Genomic DNA, 17476 nt, shown 5'->3' with positions numbered 1-17476 from the left:
TAGCACGGCTCTGTGGGTCATTCAGAAAAAGGGATTTCTCTACTGACTGGAGTGATTGACCCCAGGTACCAAAGACAATGTGTTTCTGCTACACAGTGAGAGGTAGAAGCTCATGATTACAATTGTGTCTCGGGTGCTTCTTAGTATTTCCATACCCAATAGCAAAGGTGAATATAAACTGCACCAACTAAAAACACTGGGCCTCAGGTCTCCAGAAATGAAAATTTGGCTTAGCTGACCAGATGAGGGTCAAGTACCAGTTTTTCGGCACTGGTGTTCAGAAACGTGAGCATCAAACGTGCGGTCATGCCTCCTTGGAGGGCCTAGGTTTTGGTAACATCACATTTACGCTTTTATTTCCCTAGTTCTGCCTGAGGTGTCTTCTTCATGCAGTTAGTAATCTGTGGGTGGCATCAGCATCTGCCTTTTCACTATTTAGTCTCTTTCAGGAGACACCTATGTAGCCAATTCTCTATAGCAAATCTTCTTAGTATAAATATACCAAGTGTGGTTTCTGTTTCCTGCATGGATTTTAACTTACCTTAACAGACATACCAGCTCTATAATACATGAGTGAATACTATGTAGTTTGATTATGTTTATTCATTATCAGATTATATTTCAGAAACTAATATTTTTATACATTTTCCTGCTTTCCACCATTGATTTCCACCTATATTTTATATGATCAAAAGACTAAAATAGTAAGTGATATGTTAACAGAACTTCTGCCACCAGAGTACAAGTATAGTAGAGATGGCCAGGCATAAAAGTCCAGTAAAGATTACATTAGAATAGTAATTTGTAGCCTTCAAAGCATGAGCCATTTTGATATACACACGCTATGTCAGAGAGTCCGGCAGATATTATTTTTCCTAATGTTTAGACGTGGAAGCTGAGACTCAGACTTTTTCAACTTTACTCTGCTAGTAAATTTCTGCTAGCTGGGACATGAACCTGATATTCCTAGACTGTCACTCTGTCAAAAAAAAAAAAAAAAGGAGTTTGTACAGAGTGATAATTTCAATAAAATATCACATCTGTTACAAGATTTCTGGTAGAGGAATTTCTGGCTTGAAAGAACAAAAGGAGCTGGCTTGAAAGAACAAAAGGAGCTGTCTTGAAGGGCAATGGCATTGGAATTGGATTTCTTTTTTTTTTTTTTTGGAGATGGAGTCTCGCTCTGTTGCCCAGGCTGGAGTGCAGTGGCCGGATCTCAGCTCACTGCAAGCTCTGCCTCCTGGGTTCACGCCATTCTCCTGCCTCAGCCTCCCAAGTAGCTGGGACTACAGGCGCCCGCCGCCATGCCTGGCTAGTTTTTTGTATTTTTTTAGTAGAGACGGGGTTTCACCGTGTAGGCCAGGATGGTCTCGATCTCCTGACCTTGTGATCCGCCCGCCTCGGCCTCCCGAAGTGCTGGGATTCTAGGTGTGAGCCACTGCGCCTGGCCTGCGGCTGGATTTCTACGTGTTTCCCACTTGGTCATTCCAGTATCCGATGTATAATCTCTCAGTGGCTATGAGGAGATTCTCTTGCTGAAGAGTTTCTGCAGCGCTGCCTTCATGTCCCGATTTCTCAGACTATAGATGAAAGGATTTAATGCTGGGGTCACTGCCACATACATCACAGTGATCACTGCATCTTTTGGGCTGTAACTGGTCAGAGGGCGCAAATACATGCCCATCGTTGTACCATAATATAAAAAAACAACCGTGAGGTGGGAGCCACAGGTGGAGAAGGCTTTAAATAGACTCTTGGTGGACCGAACTTGGAAGACTGTGGAAAAGACCTGAACATAGGAGACAATGATGTATAGCAATGGCACAGAGAAAACGCCAACCCCTACGTACATCATCCTCACATTAAAGCGGATGTCAGAACAGGACAACTTCAGCAAAGGCATAACGTCACAGTAGAAATTGGCCACTTCCTGGTTGCCACAGAAGGACAAACTAGCTGTGAGGAGAGTGTGGGGGAGGGCACTGGCATTTCCAATCACCCAAGACCCAAGGACTAGCAGGACACAAGACCGTGGACTCATAATTGTTGTGTAGTGAAGTGGGCGGCTGATGGCCACAGCTCGATCATATGCCATTGCAGCCAAGGTATAGCTGTCTGCATTCGCCAAAGCTATCATGAAATACATCTGCGTTAGGCATCCCCCAAAAGAGATGGATTTGCTGCCCAAGAGATGGTTGGCCAGTATCTTAGGGATGCTTACAGATGAGGAGAATATGTCAACCAAGGAGAGGTTGACAAGGAAAAAATACATGGGGTTGTGAAGGCGAATGTCAGCGTGAGTGGCCAAGATGATGAGCAGGTTTCCAGTCAGTGAGATGGGGTAAATGCACAAAAAAATCACAAAGAAGACATTATTCTGTTCTTGCTGACCGGTAACTCCCAGGAGAATAAAATCCAGATGAGAGGATTGATTTTCTTTCTTCATGGCTCCTTCAGCATGAAAAGGGAGAGGAACACAGAATTATTAGTGCAGTTAGTGTGTGTTATGGTCCTCCTTATCTATCATTTAAAATTTTAAAAATTTTAATTTACAAATTCACCCGCTGTCAGACTTATCCACCACATTTGATTAGCTATGGCTATACCTGGTTTTTACTACATTCATAAGTAGAGCCAGCACTTTTGGGTAAAATCTCAATGGTCAATAGGACTAACTGTCATTCACTTCCTGGACACTGATGTCTAAGAAGTTAGCAATCTGTGAAGTAAAGATGGTTATCCTTCCAAATTTAGCACTGCAACCTTAATATCTATAATCATATAACAACCTAATTTCATGTTTCATGCCTTAGTTTTTTTTGACTGTGCAGAGAAATAAATATGTGAAAATATAGTTATTCATCCACTTATTTAACATATAAGACATAGCATCTGTTCTCAAGGACCTTACAATTTACTAGGAAAGCCAGACTCACACAATAATTTTATTATACATGGTAAGGAAAGGATAGCCTCTTGGAGTCTTTGTAAAAAAAAAAAAAAAAAAAAAAAAATACTCCAGTGCAAAGGATGTGTCATACAAGGAGTGCAGTGAACAATTTAAAGTTGTTCCTCCAACCAGTCTTGGGGTAAGCCCAGAGCCCAGGAAGTAAGAGGTGTCTACACTGCCATCAGATTCTAAAGCAGAAGAACAACTGGCATTAGGTCCTAGAAAGACAAGCTCAGTGAACTTACTCCACAGGTGTTTGATTTTCAAAGCAGATATTCCCTATCTTTTTGACAGGTTTTCTGTCTTTTCTTTTTTTTTTTTTTTTTTTTTTTTTGAGACGGAGTCTCGCTCTGTCGCCCGGGCTGGAGTGCAGTGGCCGGATCTCAGCTCACTGCACGCTCCGCCTTCCAGGTTCACGCCATTCTCCTGCCTCAGCCTCCCGAGTAGCTGGGACTACAGACGCCCGCCACCTCGCCCGGCTAGTTTTTTGTATTTTTTTTTTAGTAGAGACGGGGTTTCACCGTGTTAGCCAGGATGGTCTCGATCTCCTGACCTCGTGATCCGCCCGTCTCGGCCTCCCAAAGTGCTGGGATTACAGGCTTGAGCCACCGCGCCCGGCCGTTTTCTGTCTTTTCAAAACCCTTAACTATACATGATCACAGTGCTTTTTCCATTGGCCTTTGTCTTGGTTCATTTTGTGTTGCTATAACAGAATACTTGAGACTGGGTAATATAGAAGAAAAGAGGTTTAATTATCTCATGGATCTGTAGGCTGGGACGTTCAAAAGCGTGGCCCTGGCTTCTGGCAAGGGCTTTCATGCTGCATCCATCATAACCTGTGGGAGGTCAAAAGGGAAGTGGATACGGGAAGAGAGAAAACCCGAGAAGTGTACTGGTTTTATCGCAACCCACTCTTGCAGGAACATTCCCTTGAAGACTCATCCAGTCTTGAGAGAATGAGAACTCACTTACTACCATGAGAACAGCACCAGACCACTCATGGAGGATCCACCCCCATGACTCAAACACTTCCTACTAGGCTGCACCTCCCAACGCCTCCCACACTGGGGACTCACATTTCAACATGAGTTTTGGCAAGGACAAACTCAGTCCATAGCAGTCTTCTCTTCCTCCTCTTCCTTATTTCTTTTTGTAATAATCCAAGTCCACAGTGGATTCAACTAGTCTTTAGTACACTGTCATGTCTGTATCTGTGGTCTCGATCTCTTTTTCCCCTATTTCCATATTCAGTCATCCTGCTGACATGTCTGACCAAACCCCACACTCTGCACTTTCAACCTAAGTAGTTTGCAAGATGTTTTTGAAGAGGAAAATCAGAACTTGTTTATGTTTATGTCTTCCAAATGGATTTTTGTAAAATATTTATTTTGTGCACCAATTAATGTGCACTCAATTGTTGAGTTGAACCCAGTTTTATTTCATGGTTCCCCACATCCTCACAGAAATACTCATCCAGTTCATCTGCCACCTGTACATCTGACCTTATTGAATCCTCACTTGAAAAAATTCTTACATCACTCAACTTTTCTCTTACCCTCACTAGTTTAGCTTAGACCATCATCATTTTCAACTTCAATATTGTAGTAGTCCCTTAACTGCTTCACTGCAGTTCCTTCTTCTTTGATCCATCTTGCATTTTGAGATCATACTAATTGTTGCAGAGACTACAAGCTGCTCACCTAAATCTGTGTTGCTGTCTTCTTCTTGGACGCTCAATTAGACTGCATTTCTCTGCCTCCCTTGCAAGGACGTGTGGTAAGGTCACTGCGTTCTACTCATCGGTTACAGTTCTCAGCTCCTCTGTACCCTTTCTCTCCTTGTGCCGGCTGAATGGAAATGGTGAAGAGGCTGATGGTGATAATGGAGTTGCGTGGTAAAATGCGCCTGTGTCCCCAGTTCTCTCCATCCAGGAGAGCCACTCTAGACCAAGAAGACCCACTATGACTGTTAGACAAAAATACATTCTTATTTGTTTAAACAATTACTCTTATTTGTTTTAAACAGTTTTTTTCTTTTTTTCTTTTCTTTTCTTTTCTGAGACTGAGTCTTGCTCTGTCGCCAGGCTAGAGTGCAGTGGCACGATCTCAGCTCACTGCAACCTCCACCTCCCAGGTTCAAGCAATTCTCCTGCCTCAGCCTCCCGAGTAGCTGAGACTACAGGCCCCTACCACCACGCCTGGCTAATTATTGTATTTTTAGTAGAGACGGCATTTCACCATATTGGCCAGGCTGGTCTCGGACTCCTGTCCTTGTGATCCGCCTGCCTCGGCCTCCCAAAGTTTTGAGATTACAGGCATGAGCCGCTGCGCCCCACCTAAACATTTTCTGATGTATTTGTTACTGTAGTCCAACATATCCTAAGGAACTCAATAATTTTTTTCTTAAAAGACTTATGCTCAATAGTTAATCTGATCTATAGTTAATTCAATCATCAGTTCCTGGTGTCTCATATAGTATACATGTGAATGACATGCTAAGCCCTGGGCATGCAGGTCTAATTATCTTATCCCCAAACATGAGGTACTCTTTCATCTTTGCACCAAAGTCAGTTGGCTTTCTGTCTTGAAGTGTCCTTTCTCGTCGTCACACAGAATCGTACGTAATACCTTAGGTTTCAAAGGACTCAGTAATTTTGGAGGGCTCAGAGACATTAGCTCATATGATACAGAGGTGTAAGATTTCAGACAGAGGAGAACTCTGGGCAACACGGCATAGCAAACTCATGCTGACAGGTCCTGTTTCTATTAAAACATAAACGTTCTAGATAAATTATAAAGTTTTTAAAAAAATGTAGCTAAGCCTAAGAGAAAACTCAGAGCAGGGGTTTTAGGCTATAACTGATGCTGTAGTGGTCCTTTGGGGTCTTCAACTAGGAATTTGGATCTCAGGGATGGAGTCTGTGCTTTTATTTCCTTTTTGGTACAGGAGATGCCGTCACAGGTCTGCAGAAGCAGGAAGCTTAACTTGAGTCTGCTTAAAATACTTAAAATACTGTCCTATATTTGAAAGGATCATTGTAAGAAAATTTTGCCCCATGAGAATTGGAAAGGAAATAGAGAAAGTTCACAGAAAATGTGCTTGTCTACAAATAAAATCAAAGAGAATTAATAGATACACTAAGAGATTTCAGAAAGCTTGTTAAATAGAAATCACTTAAAATAATCAAGGTTGTTTCTGTATTTAGGTAAAAATAACTTAGAAAATATAATTTGAAAAAAATCCCCATTCAGAAAGCAACAGAAATTTTAGGGAATCTAGAATAATTCTAACAAAAGAAGCCCAAGACTGTTAATCAAATATTATAAACCTTTACTTAAGGAGAATAAAAGAATATCTAAAAATGTGGAGATGAAAGCACTGGTGAGGGAAAAACTCAATGTGGTAAAAATGTCAATTCTTCCCCAGTTAATCTATAAATTTGGTGAAATCTAATCAACATACCACAGGTTTATTTTAAACATGGAACTTACCAAACTATCCTAAAATTGATGTAAACAAATAAAGAGCCAAGAAGTCTAAGTCCATTTGAGGAAAAGCATGAGGAGAAAAAAATTTACTTTTTCAGGTATTAAAATGAATTACTATGTTCTCAGAAATAAGTTCTAGTATTTGATAGTACAGTAGGGAAATGAGAGTTAACAATAATGTATTATTTCAAAAGAGCTAGAAGAATATGATGTTCCCAACACAAATGCCAAGTGTTCGAGACGATGGATATCAGTTTCCCCAGTAAGAGCATTACACGTGGTATACAGGTATCAAAATATCACATGTATCCCCCAAATATGTACGACTATTATATATCAATTAATGGGAATGAGTTAAAAATGAAAAAAAAAATAAAGTATACATATTCCTTAAAAATGAATTACTGTGGTAGTTCAAGCATTTGAGTAGTTCTGGTGTAGGGACTGAAAATTAAATCTATGTAGCAGACTGGAGAGCTCAGAACAGACCAAGCATTGCACCAGCGATTTATTAGACACTGGTGTATGACATGAGTTGGTTTATAATACTGTAGGCAGAGAAAGGATGGACTGACTTTAGCTAAGAGTGCTGGAACAATGGGATACACGTTTATTTAAAAAATGCAGAAAAATAATTCCCAAGGGATTAATTGTAAGAGCAAAGCTTTCAAATTTTCGAAGAAAAAAGAGAAAATATATTTGTGATAGAATTTGTTTCTTAGGCCACATAAAACGTGAAAGAGAATATTGTAAAATTTGACTACATTAAAAATGGAAAACATTTGGTAAAAAGCATACCATAAGGAGGGGGGAAGATGAGCCATGAACTGAAAGAGGTATTTGCTGAACACATAGTGAAAATGGAATTCATATTCAGAATATGTAAGAGTCCTATACACCAATAAGAATAATTTTTTAAAGTTTTGTAGAGACAGGGTTGTGCTGTGTTCCCCAAGCTGATCTTGACCTCCTGGCCTCAAGTGACCCTCCCACCCCAGCCTCTCAAAGAGTTAGGACTACAGGTATGAGCCACCACGTCTGACCTCATTTTATAAAAAATAATGTGATTGAAGAAAGTAAGTTACTGGAAGATATATACCATATCACATAGTATGTGTAAATTTTAATGGATAAAATAATACATGCGTATGTAGTCAAAGTATAAATCCTGACTGGGAGTATACTACCAACTCTAGAATTGCAGTTGTGTCTGGAGGTAAATGGGAAAAAATTAGATTTGGGATGGAAACAAAAGGAATCTCAAAAGTATCTGTAGTATTTATTTATTTAAAAAACTTGGAGTAATTAAGACCACATTCTTATATTTGTTAAATCTAGATAATAAATTTTTTGTTATTCTCTTTGTTTTTCTGATGTTTTAATTATAGTATTATAATAAACAAATTGAATAATTTAAGGTAAAGATTTCACATATTGGATAATAGTTGGATCCATAGGGTGTCCATGGCACTGGGAAAAGGTTGAGAATAAATGGGGAGAAAAAAATGTATTTACATGCTCAGCCAGGCTTATTAGTAGAAATATTTGCTTACTGACCCCAAAATTATGTTTAGAAAATGCAAGTGACGGTGTCTGTCTCTTTAAAACAACTCTTTGTTTCCTCATCACCTAATGGATGAGGTCTCAGTTTCTCACGGTGCCTTACAGTCCTGGAAGAGGGGTCTTGATTCAGACCCCAGGCGAGGATTCTTAGATCTCGCACGGGACGGAATTCCAGGTGAATCGGAGAGTGCAGTCAGACGCGGTAGTCTCTAGAAAGCTACTCTGTTACAGGGTAGGGTGTCCTCAGAAACTAAGCAGAGGAATGCATGGGCTTTGTGATAAGTCGTTTTTATACAGGGTCTTGTTTATGTCAAGACTAAACTCAGCTGTAACAATGTGCGGGTTGGCTGATGGTACGACAAAAGTTATTATTTTATTGATTTAAAGAGAACTATCTTTGATATTCTGCTGTGTGAGTACATCGAAGCATACTTTTTTTACCACTCACATTTATTAAAATTAAAACTTTCTCATATATTGAGCAAAAGTGTGGGTGTATTCTCATACATTGTGATAAGAGTATAATTAGAGATTAGAGGACATTCTTTTTAGTATCCATTTTCAAAAAGGTACATGTTCTACAACCCAAAAGTCTTCTTTAAATGTGTATTGTACAGAACACTAAAAACTGTTCTGAGACATATATAGAGTGGTATGGTTTGGCTTACAATTTTCTTGAAAGCGTGTCTTGTTATAGGTAGTGGGACAGCTGGACTTTTTGCTGTTGTAGGAGTGTGTCCTTGCAGGTATCCTTAGGCTGTTTACTTACCTATAAATGTCTTATGACCATGGGTGGTGACTGGCAAGGAATGTGCCTTGTTAGTTTCAAGATGGAGCTATACTTAAAATGGCGTTACTTTGTGTCTCCCAGGCTCCTGCTTCCCTAGCATTATCATTGAGAAAAACTCAGGGACAAATTGTTCAGTAATGAGGGTAATTTTAGATAGAAATATGTTATACATATATTTAAATATAATAAATACATATTTAAATATATTAATATATAATATATTAAATGTATTAAATAATATATATTAAATATAATATAATATATTAAATATATAAATATATATTAAATATATGTATGTTTATGTAATAAATATATATTTATATATATTATATATTTATTTAATATATTTAATATATTTATTTAAATATATATTAAATATATATTTAATATATATTTATTTAAATATATATTAAATATATATTTAATATATTTAATATTATTTATTTAAATATATTATATATTAAATATATATTAATATATATTTATTTAAATATATTATATATTAAATATATATTTAATATATATTTATTTAAATATATTATAATTAAATATATATTAAATATATATTTATTTAAATATATTATATATTAAATATATAATATATATTAAATATATATTTATTTAAATATATTATATATTAAATATATATTAATATATAATATATTTATTTAAATATATTATATATTAAATATATTTATATATATTATTAAATATATTATATATAAATATATATTTATATATTATTTAAATATATTATATATTTAAATAATATATAATATATTTAAATATATTTATTTAAATATATATTATATATTAATATATATATTTAATATATATTAAATATATTATATATTAAATCTATATTTAATATATATTTATTTAATATATATTATATATTAAATCTATATTTAATATATAATATATTTATTTAAATTTATATATTAAATATATATTTAATATATATTTATTTAAATAATTATATATTAAATATAGATTTAATATATATTTATTTAAATAATTATATATTAAATATAGATTTAATAATATTTATTTAAATAAATATATAATATATATTTATTTATTTCCCAGGTTCAAGTGATTCTCTTGCCTCAGCCTCCCAAATAGCTGAGACTACAGGTGCACACCACCACACCCAGCTAATTTTTTCCATTTTTAGTAGAGACGGGGTTTCACCATGTTGGCCACGATGGTCTTGATCTCTTGACCTTGTAATCTGCCCACCTCCCAAAGTGCTGGGATTACAGGCGCGAGCCACCACAGCTGGCCAGAAATGTGTTACACATCTTTGTCAGGAGTCAAGGATACAGGGAAGGGAGCAGGAAGAATTCAGTCAGAAAAGAAATTTGGGGTTAAATTATGAAGGGTTTTGACCAACACAAGGAATTTGTACTTTCTTCATTAGGTCCCTTTAGGTTTAATGTACACATGGGTATTGGGCCCATACATTAGATGCCTGATCAATAGGGCAACATTTTGGAGTGACAGTCTGGTGCAAGGACAACCAGAAGCCAATAAAATAAAAAAAAATTAAAGAATGTAAGAGAAATAGCACCAGAAAAGGAGAAGAAGTTGATATAATTAATCGCGGTGGGCTCTAAAGCCACTCAGCACCAGAGGAAAGTCTACTGAGCACATGGGCTCAATGACAGACATCTGCAGGGCTGGATGTTCATGACAGAGCAGGAGCACCCTCATCTCAGACAAACCCCATCACTTTAGGTTTCAGCTGCCTTTCTAGCCTCATGCATTTCAAAGAAATCACTTCTCTTCTAACAACAAGCAGCCAGAAAGAGCAGACAGTGAAACACAGATAAGACAGCTTGGGCACAGAGGGAGGTGGGGGGAAAGTCTCTTGGATAACTGTCAAACTTCACCCTCATACAATGGGCCCCAGTAAAACAGTGGCCCTTAATAAGCACATTGCTTTCCCTTCAGGTGCACTAAGACAGGGAAGCTAAAAGCAGACTCGGGGAGGGGGTATGCCTGCAGCTGCAGGAAGATGTATGGGAACAGACACACAGCTCTCCCTCCCAGATAAGCACAACAAAGAGACACAGAAACAGTCCAAGCCTCTGATAAACTCTCCTGCCCTGAATCCTTAAAATTTCTTAAAAACTCGGCCAGAAGCCCCTCTCTGGTTTATTTTCAAAATAAACCTGTCTGACTGTCGAGCCGCTTTTCATGTTTCTTTCCTCTTTCTTTAATTCTTACAGTTAGAATGTCATCATCATAATAGAAAGATGATTTTTTTCCTGCAACCCTGGAGAAAGAGGTAAAAGACTCTTAAAGACCTGGGGGAGAAGCCAGGAGGTGCATCAACATGAGTGCTATAGCAGAACGAGAGCCTTGAGATTCCTGGAATGAAGTCAGAATCCCAAGCAGTGCTGGGCCACTAAACTCCCCCTTCCTGGAGAGTATTTCTGCTCTGAGATATCCATCACGAGAGTGTGACACTGCTGAGGACAGTTTCGCTTGGACAGAAGAGGCCTAGTGCTTCCCTTTGTCATCATGGATAGCAGACAAGGCCAAAGAGTTGGCCTTTGAGATTCACTCACAGTTCAGCTTATCAGTGCTTTGATAACAAAGTAATGTAATTTTCTGTAGTTTGCATGCTGCTTTGAAGGTGGGACTGGAGGGTGTCTTGACAGCTCCTCTCTAGGACATACATGTGCCATTGCATGTGTACACTGACATGCATACATGTCTACAAATACACAATAAAACTTCAGGAGGTGAAGAGAGTTCAGGACAGAGATAACTAAATCAGAAACACTCCTTCCCTATCCTGTTTTCATGGACAGGAGCCCAAGGAAAAGCATTATCAAAAGGAAAGGGTCCTCTGGCTTTTCCTGTCCCTCTTTCTCTGCCTTTTTCCCATGTGATCTTGAAAACTTGGGTATTGGCCTTGGGCCAATGTTTGAGTCTTAGTTTTGCCACTACCTCTCTGCATGACTTTAGGCAATTCAATTCACCATTTTTTTTAACTGGTAAAATGATGTAGTAATTCTACTTACCTAGTAGGGGTTTTGTGAGGGTTGATGGAGATGATGCATGTGGGATAGTTGTTGATACTTTATCTCTTGATGTTGCTGTCATGAAGACTTTCCAACATCCACAGCCCCTACCTGTTCAAAAGTGTCCTGGGCCTGGCCTTCCTCTTCCATGCATGGGGAGTTTACAGCCAACTGGTCTGGCACTCCTTTTTGGGGGCAGGTATGCTGGAGAGCAGGTGTGTGGTCTTCTGTTGCTGAAGCAGAGGAGACAGGACTGGAATGGTTTATAAAGAGTAACCCCAAGTTCCCTAATGGTGGAAAAGAAGGAGTGGACGTCCTGGAAGGTTGATGATGAGGAATCTAGTTTCCCTCTCAAGAAATCAGGTCAGGTCGTAACAGAGAAAATTGGAAATTATCCACTAGGTTATATAGTCTCCTGAAACATAACTCCCTCGGGTCTTCATTCAGGCCAAAGACAGAATAATTGTTGAGACTCATTACACACTCCTACAACTTTTCCCTGAGGGGACACAGTGGCTCTTAAGAGTGATAGTTCCAAGAGTTCTTTTCCAGAGGAAAGGATGGGCAAGAGGATATCCTGGAGAGTGTGTCTCCAGGGTCCAAACTGTGGGTCAAGCTATTCCATCCTGCTTATTGGAATGCGGACCCCTCTTCTCTGCTGTCCAGCACAAACTTGGAGCCATCCCTTGGGAGCTACAAGGACTAGGGTATAATTGAGTGGTTGGTCTTTCTTCTAGCTCATGCTCAATCCTTTCTGGTGTTTAGCATGCAAAGAATAATTATATTTTCTCTTTTCTCTAGGATTTGACTTGAGAAGGGTTAGAGTAAGAGTTATATTTTTAAAATCAAGCATATTAAAGGTAGGTATTTTAATTTTTTAGAGTTTCAGAGATGAAAAGGGCCTATATGTCTAGCCCACTTCACGTACCTATCACTTTTATAATAGCTTTGATCAATGGTCATACTAGGACTTAACACCTCCAATGGCAGGGAAGTCACTATGTTTTTGTGTAGGGCAATGGTGAACACTCTGAGCCCTGGCTAGTTTTCAATCCTGGCTCTGCACATATCAGCTGAAACTGACCTTGGACAGTTATTAACTTATATACTCATCTGTAAAATAGAAATAATAATAATGATAACATCCTCATAAAGTTATTATGAGCACCAAATTCATTAATACCTGACAAGATTTTAAAGCTGAGCCTGGCCCATAGTTAGCACTTAGTACACATTAGCTATTACTTACTAACACCTGAACTAGTTAGATAATTGTTGGACAACTCTCTAAAATCTTCTAGGAGATTCTGCAAATGCTGGATGTTGAAACAACTTTTGTTGAATTGTGTTTTCTTCTAGATATGTTTCAGGTCACACCATCCCATTTGCTCTATTTTTACTTGCACTGTGTTCCGCTCATGCTCCAGTTTGTAAGACATAGTTTCCCAAAACACAGATATGATGACATCCCACAATAAATGTTTTCTTCCTGATAACATTTTGCTACTGAGGTCCTTCTCAAAATATCTTACTACTTCCAGGTTTTGTTGACTGGGTACTCAATAGGCACAAGGAATTGCACACAGGCATAGAAAAGAACTATAAAGAAAATAATGCCTTAACTTCCAAACATTTGCACATATTTTCTGTGGGCTGTGACGGCAGATTTCATTAATTTATGAAGGAAATCACTATATTCCACTTATCCCCCAAAGAGAAAAACCTGCAGAAAAGAGAGAGAGAGCGAGTACATTTGTTTGTTGGCAAATTCCAGGGTTGGTTAAATCCTTTCTTTTTAACAGACATTTTGTATAAAAGGAATGATCAATAAAACATATTTGCAGAATAAAAAACAGCAATCAACATTTTACATACTTAGGACAAAGTTTTTTACTTGAACACAATTTAAGAATGAAATAAGTTTTTAAAAAATTATTTTTCTTGTTCTTAAGACATTAAAACTGAGAGACTGTATAAAAAAAAAAAAAAGAAAGAAAAAAACTCAATGAAAATAAAGTTGACCAGAAAACAGCAAACAGAAACAAATAAGGGACAGAAAAAGATTTTAATTGGCATTTTAGCCAAATTGTTATTTCAGAAAATAAATTAGTAACATGTAGAACTGACTTCAGAAGTCTTTCCTTAAAGAAGAGTACAAAGATAAAGAGTTTAAAACAATAAGGAAAGAAAATGAAAAACACTGGAGAAAATGTGGATCTCTCACTTAGGAGTAATAGTTTCATAGAAAGAAAGCAGAACAAATAGAACAAAAGCAACAATTAAAGTTACAGGCCGGGCGCGGTGGCTCACACCTGTAATCCTGGCACTTTGGGAGGCCAAGGCTGACAGATCACGTGAGGTCAGGAGTTCGAGACCAGCCTGGCCAACATGGTGAAACCTCGTCTCTATTAAAAATACAAAAATTAGCCAGGTGGGGTGGCACATGCCTGTAATCCCAGCTACTTGGGAGGCTGAGGCAGGAGAATCGCCTGAACCCGGGAGGCGGAGGTTTCAGTGAGCCAAGATTATGCCATTGCACTCCAGCCTGGGCGACAAGAGTAAAACTCTTTCTCAAAAAAAATTTTTTTTTCACGTTCTTAAGACATTAAACTGAGAGACAGTATAAAAAAAGAAACAGACTTAATGACAATAAAGTCATTGAAAATACGATGTCATAGAGTGAGCGGTAAACTCATATTTTAGTTAAAGAAGTCCACCGGAGTCAGACATTGCTTTTATCTTTAAGCAGAAATAGAAAATGGGTGAAATTCCAAGGCTCTAGCAACTAAAAAAACAAAAAACAAAGCAGGTACTACGAATATAGTTCCAGAAATCAGAGGTGCAAACTTGAAATCATTTAGTCAATTAGCTAATTAATCGAGGCCATCAGGTTAACATTGCCTGAAAGACACATGAGATTAAAGATCACATTCCATAAGATATAAAAATAATCTTTGAAAATTCAAGTGTCTTGAAAAAAACTTCTATTCAAGGATATATTTATTTTGAGCTAAAAACCAAATAAGATGCTTACAGTTGAAAAATTTTATATGAGCCTTTATACTAGGAAAAGAGATTGAGATAATTTTGTGCTTTTTTTCAGTTTAAGATCTTGTCAGAGTAGTATCTCTGAACCAGATTTTCAGTTCAGGATGCTGTCAACCCTCTGCAGCTACAAAGAATGAGCTATCCTTGTTTTTATTTTCCATTGTCATTTTTGTTCACAGGGAAAGCATATTGGCTCTCCAGAGAAATGGTAATATATACACACACACATACACACACATATCTGAAATGGAACCAGTTTTATTTACAAAATATATAAAATTATATAGAAAATACATAGTATAATATATAGAGAAAAGGAACCAATTATATATGTTTATTCATTTATTGTAAGGAATTAGCATGCTATTCATCGCTGAAGAGTCTGAATCCGGTAAGAAAGTAAAGACCTAAGCCTCTGGTAAGAGAATATGATGAAATCTTGATCCTTGTACTGTTTGGAAAGAAAGACGATGTAAGTGTAAACGTCTCTCCAGGCCGAAGTCAGGATATTCCAAAGATAGTCCGTGGGGTATCACCAGACGAAGGGTACAGAAAATAGGTGATATGGGAGTGAAGCCACAGATGGATCCCTGCAGGCTGGTGTGGCCAGGGCCGGCTTCACAAACAAGGGGTCTGGGAGTGATTCAGAGCCAGCCCCACTGGGCTAGAGAACCAACTGGTGAAAGAAGAGTTTCCCGTCATAGACACAATCTCAGGATGAGCCTTTTAGGATGGCTGTGTAGTTCACACTGTCATCCCAGCTAGGAGTCTCAGAAAGTTGGGCACTCTAAAAAAAAAAGGCGGTGGAGGGTAGGGAGAGGGGTTGTGCTTTGACTGAGAAATACGTTTCTAGGAGACTGGTCCTTGACATGAAAGGGTTACAGGTTTGGGTAGGAATGATCTCCTGCTTGGTATCAAGGCAAGCCTACCACTGACCCATTCCTCCGCGTTGCAGAGAGTACAGGGTCCTAGACTTCTTGGAATATATGGTCAGTGGCTAGCACTCACCCAGCCACACGCTCACGAATCCAGGGAAACTAGCTTTTTATTTCTCTACTTCCCTGTGTCCCCGGTTTTCTAGTTGTAGAATGAAAAGGTTGAATTATACGTCTTCCAGTGTTCATGTCTTCATGGACTCGAGCATCCAGTATTTCTTGAGTATCTCTTTTGTGCCAGGAGTTATTGTAGGTACTGAGGAATCACACGCAGAACAAAACATACAGGGATCCAGACTTACTGAAGCTTTCATCTGGTGATAGACGTAATCAAATCAATATCGGAAATTCTAGTGGTGTTAAAATACAGGGGTATTAGAAATATCAGAATACCCAGGAAGGTGCAGAAAGTCCCCTTTGGGGTGTTCATGTTGTGACCTAAGGGATGAATATAAGTTAAAGGAAGAGCTAGCGGGTGGACAGTGGCAGAGGAGGGAATGTTTCAGGCAGAAGAAAGAGTATGCGAGAACCTCCAGACGTGAAGTCTAAGGGTGGGGTTGAGGGGAACCTGTGTTTTCAAGGCACTGATGGAAGGAAGTCAGGAGACACACGAGAAGATCTCTGGGACCATCAGTGGGAGAGACCCCAATCAGAATGAACACTAGCTGGCTAGGAGGAAGCTATTGGGGTGCAAATGTAAGCTCCTGATTACCATTCTTCTTTCCTAAGCGCACCACACTGAAGCATAGCATTTGGAGTCAAAAGAATCACGATCAGATCCAGATTCTGCTACTTATCAGGGTGTGACTTCGGGGCAATTCACTCAGTCTCATTTATTTATTTTTGATACATGATAATTGCATACATTTATGGGAAGCATGTGATATTTTGATACATGCATACTATCTATAATGATCAAATCAGGGTATTTGGGATATCCATCATCTCAAACATTTATCATATTTTTATGTTGAGAACATTTCAGATCTTCTCTTCTACGTATTTTGAAATATAGAAAAAGTTATTGTTAACTATAGCCACCCTGGTAAGCTATCAAACACCACAATCTATTCTTTCTAACTGTATTTTTGTACCCATTACCAAACTCTCTTCATTCGGTCCTTCTCTCTACCTTTTCTAGCCTCTGTTAGTCATCATTCTACTCTTTACCTTCCTGAGATCAATTCTTTTTAGCTCCCACGCACGAGTGAGAACATGCAATATTTGTCATTTGGAACTTGGCTTATTTCACTTAATATGATGTCCCTCAGGTTCATCCACGTTGCTGCCAGTGACCGAATTTCATTCTTTTTATGGCTGAATAATATTCCATTGTGTGTTTATACCACATTTTCTTTATCCAGTTATCCATTGATGGACACTTCGGGTGATTCACTATCTTGGCTATTGTGAATAATGCTACAACAAGCATAGCAGAGCAGATAGATCTTCTATATACTTCTATATAGTCCTTTCTTTTGGACATATATTCAGCAGTGAGATTGCCGGATCATATGGTAGATTTATTTTTAGTTTTTTGTCACTTAGCCTCTTTGGACCTCAGTTTCCTTGTATAGCACAGGTTGATAGCAACATCTACCTTCAGTGACTCTTGAAGGGATTTAGGAAGTTCTCAGCAGCCTCAGCAGGGAGGCTTTGGCAGGAAC

The 17476-nt window shown here is 38.2% G+C and overlaps 1 protein-coding gene across 1 annotated transcript; it reads right to left on the bottom strand.

Annotated features, from left to right (window-relative positions):
- Positions 1 to 1516: 1516 nt before the first annotated feature.
- Positions 1517 to 2448, bottom strand: LOC117066544 (olfactory receptor 1A2). The gene has a single exon (XM_033181936.1). It carries the CDS (start codon positions 2444 to 2446, stop codon positions 1517 to 1519), a length of 930 nt encoding a protein of 309 aa, XP_033037827.1. The 5' UTR covers positions 2447 to 2448.
- Between the last annotated feature and the right edge of the window lie 15028 nt (positions 2449 to 17476).

Source organism: Trachypithecus francoisi, unplaced genomic scaffold (genome assembly GCF_009764315.1).
Source record: "Trachypithecus francoisi isolate TF-2019V2 unplaced genomic scaffold, Tfra_2.0 Lachesis_group20, whole genome shotgun sequence".
NCBI classification, from domain to species: Eukaryota; Metazoa; Chordata; class Mammalia; order Primates; family Cercopithecidae; genus Trachypithecus; species Trachypithecus francoisi.
Note: the sequence above shows the minus strand (reverse complement) of the source record. Positions and strands in the feature narration are given on the sequence as shown.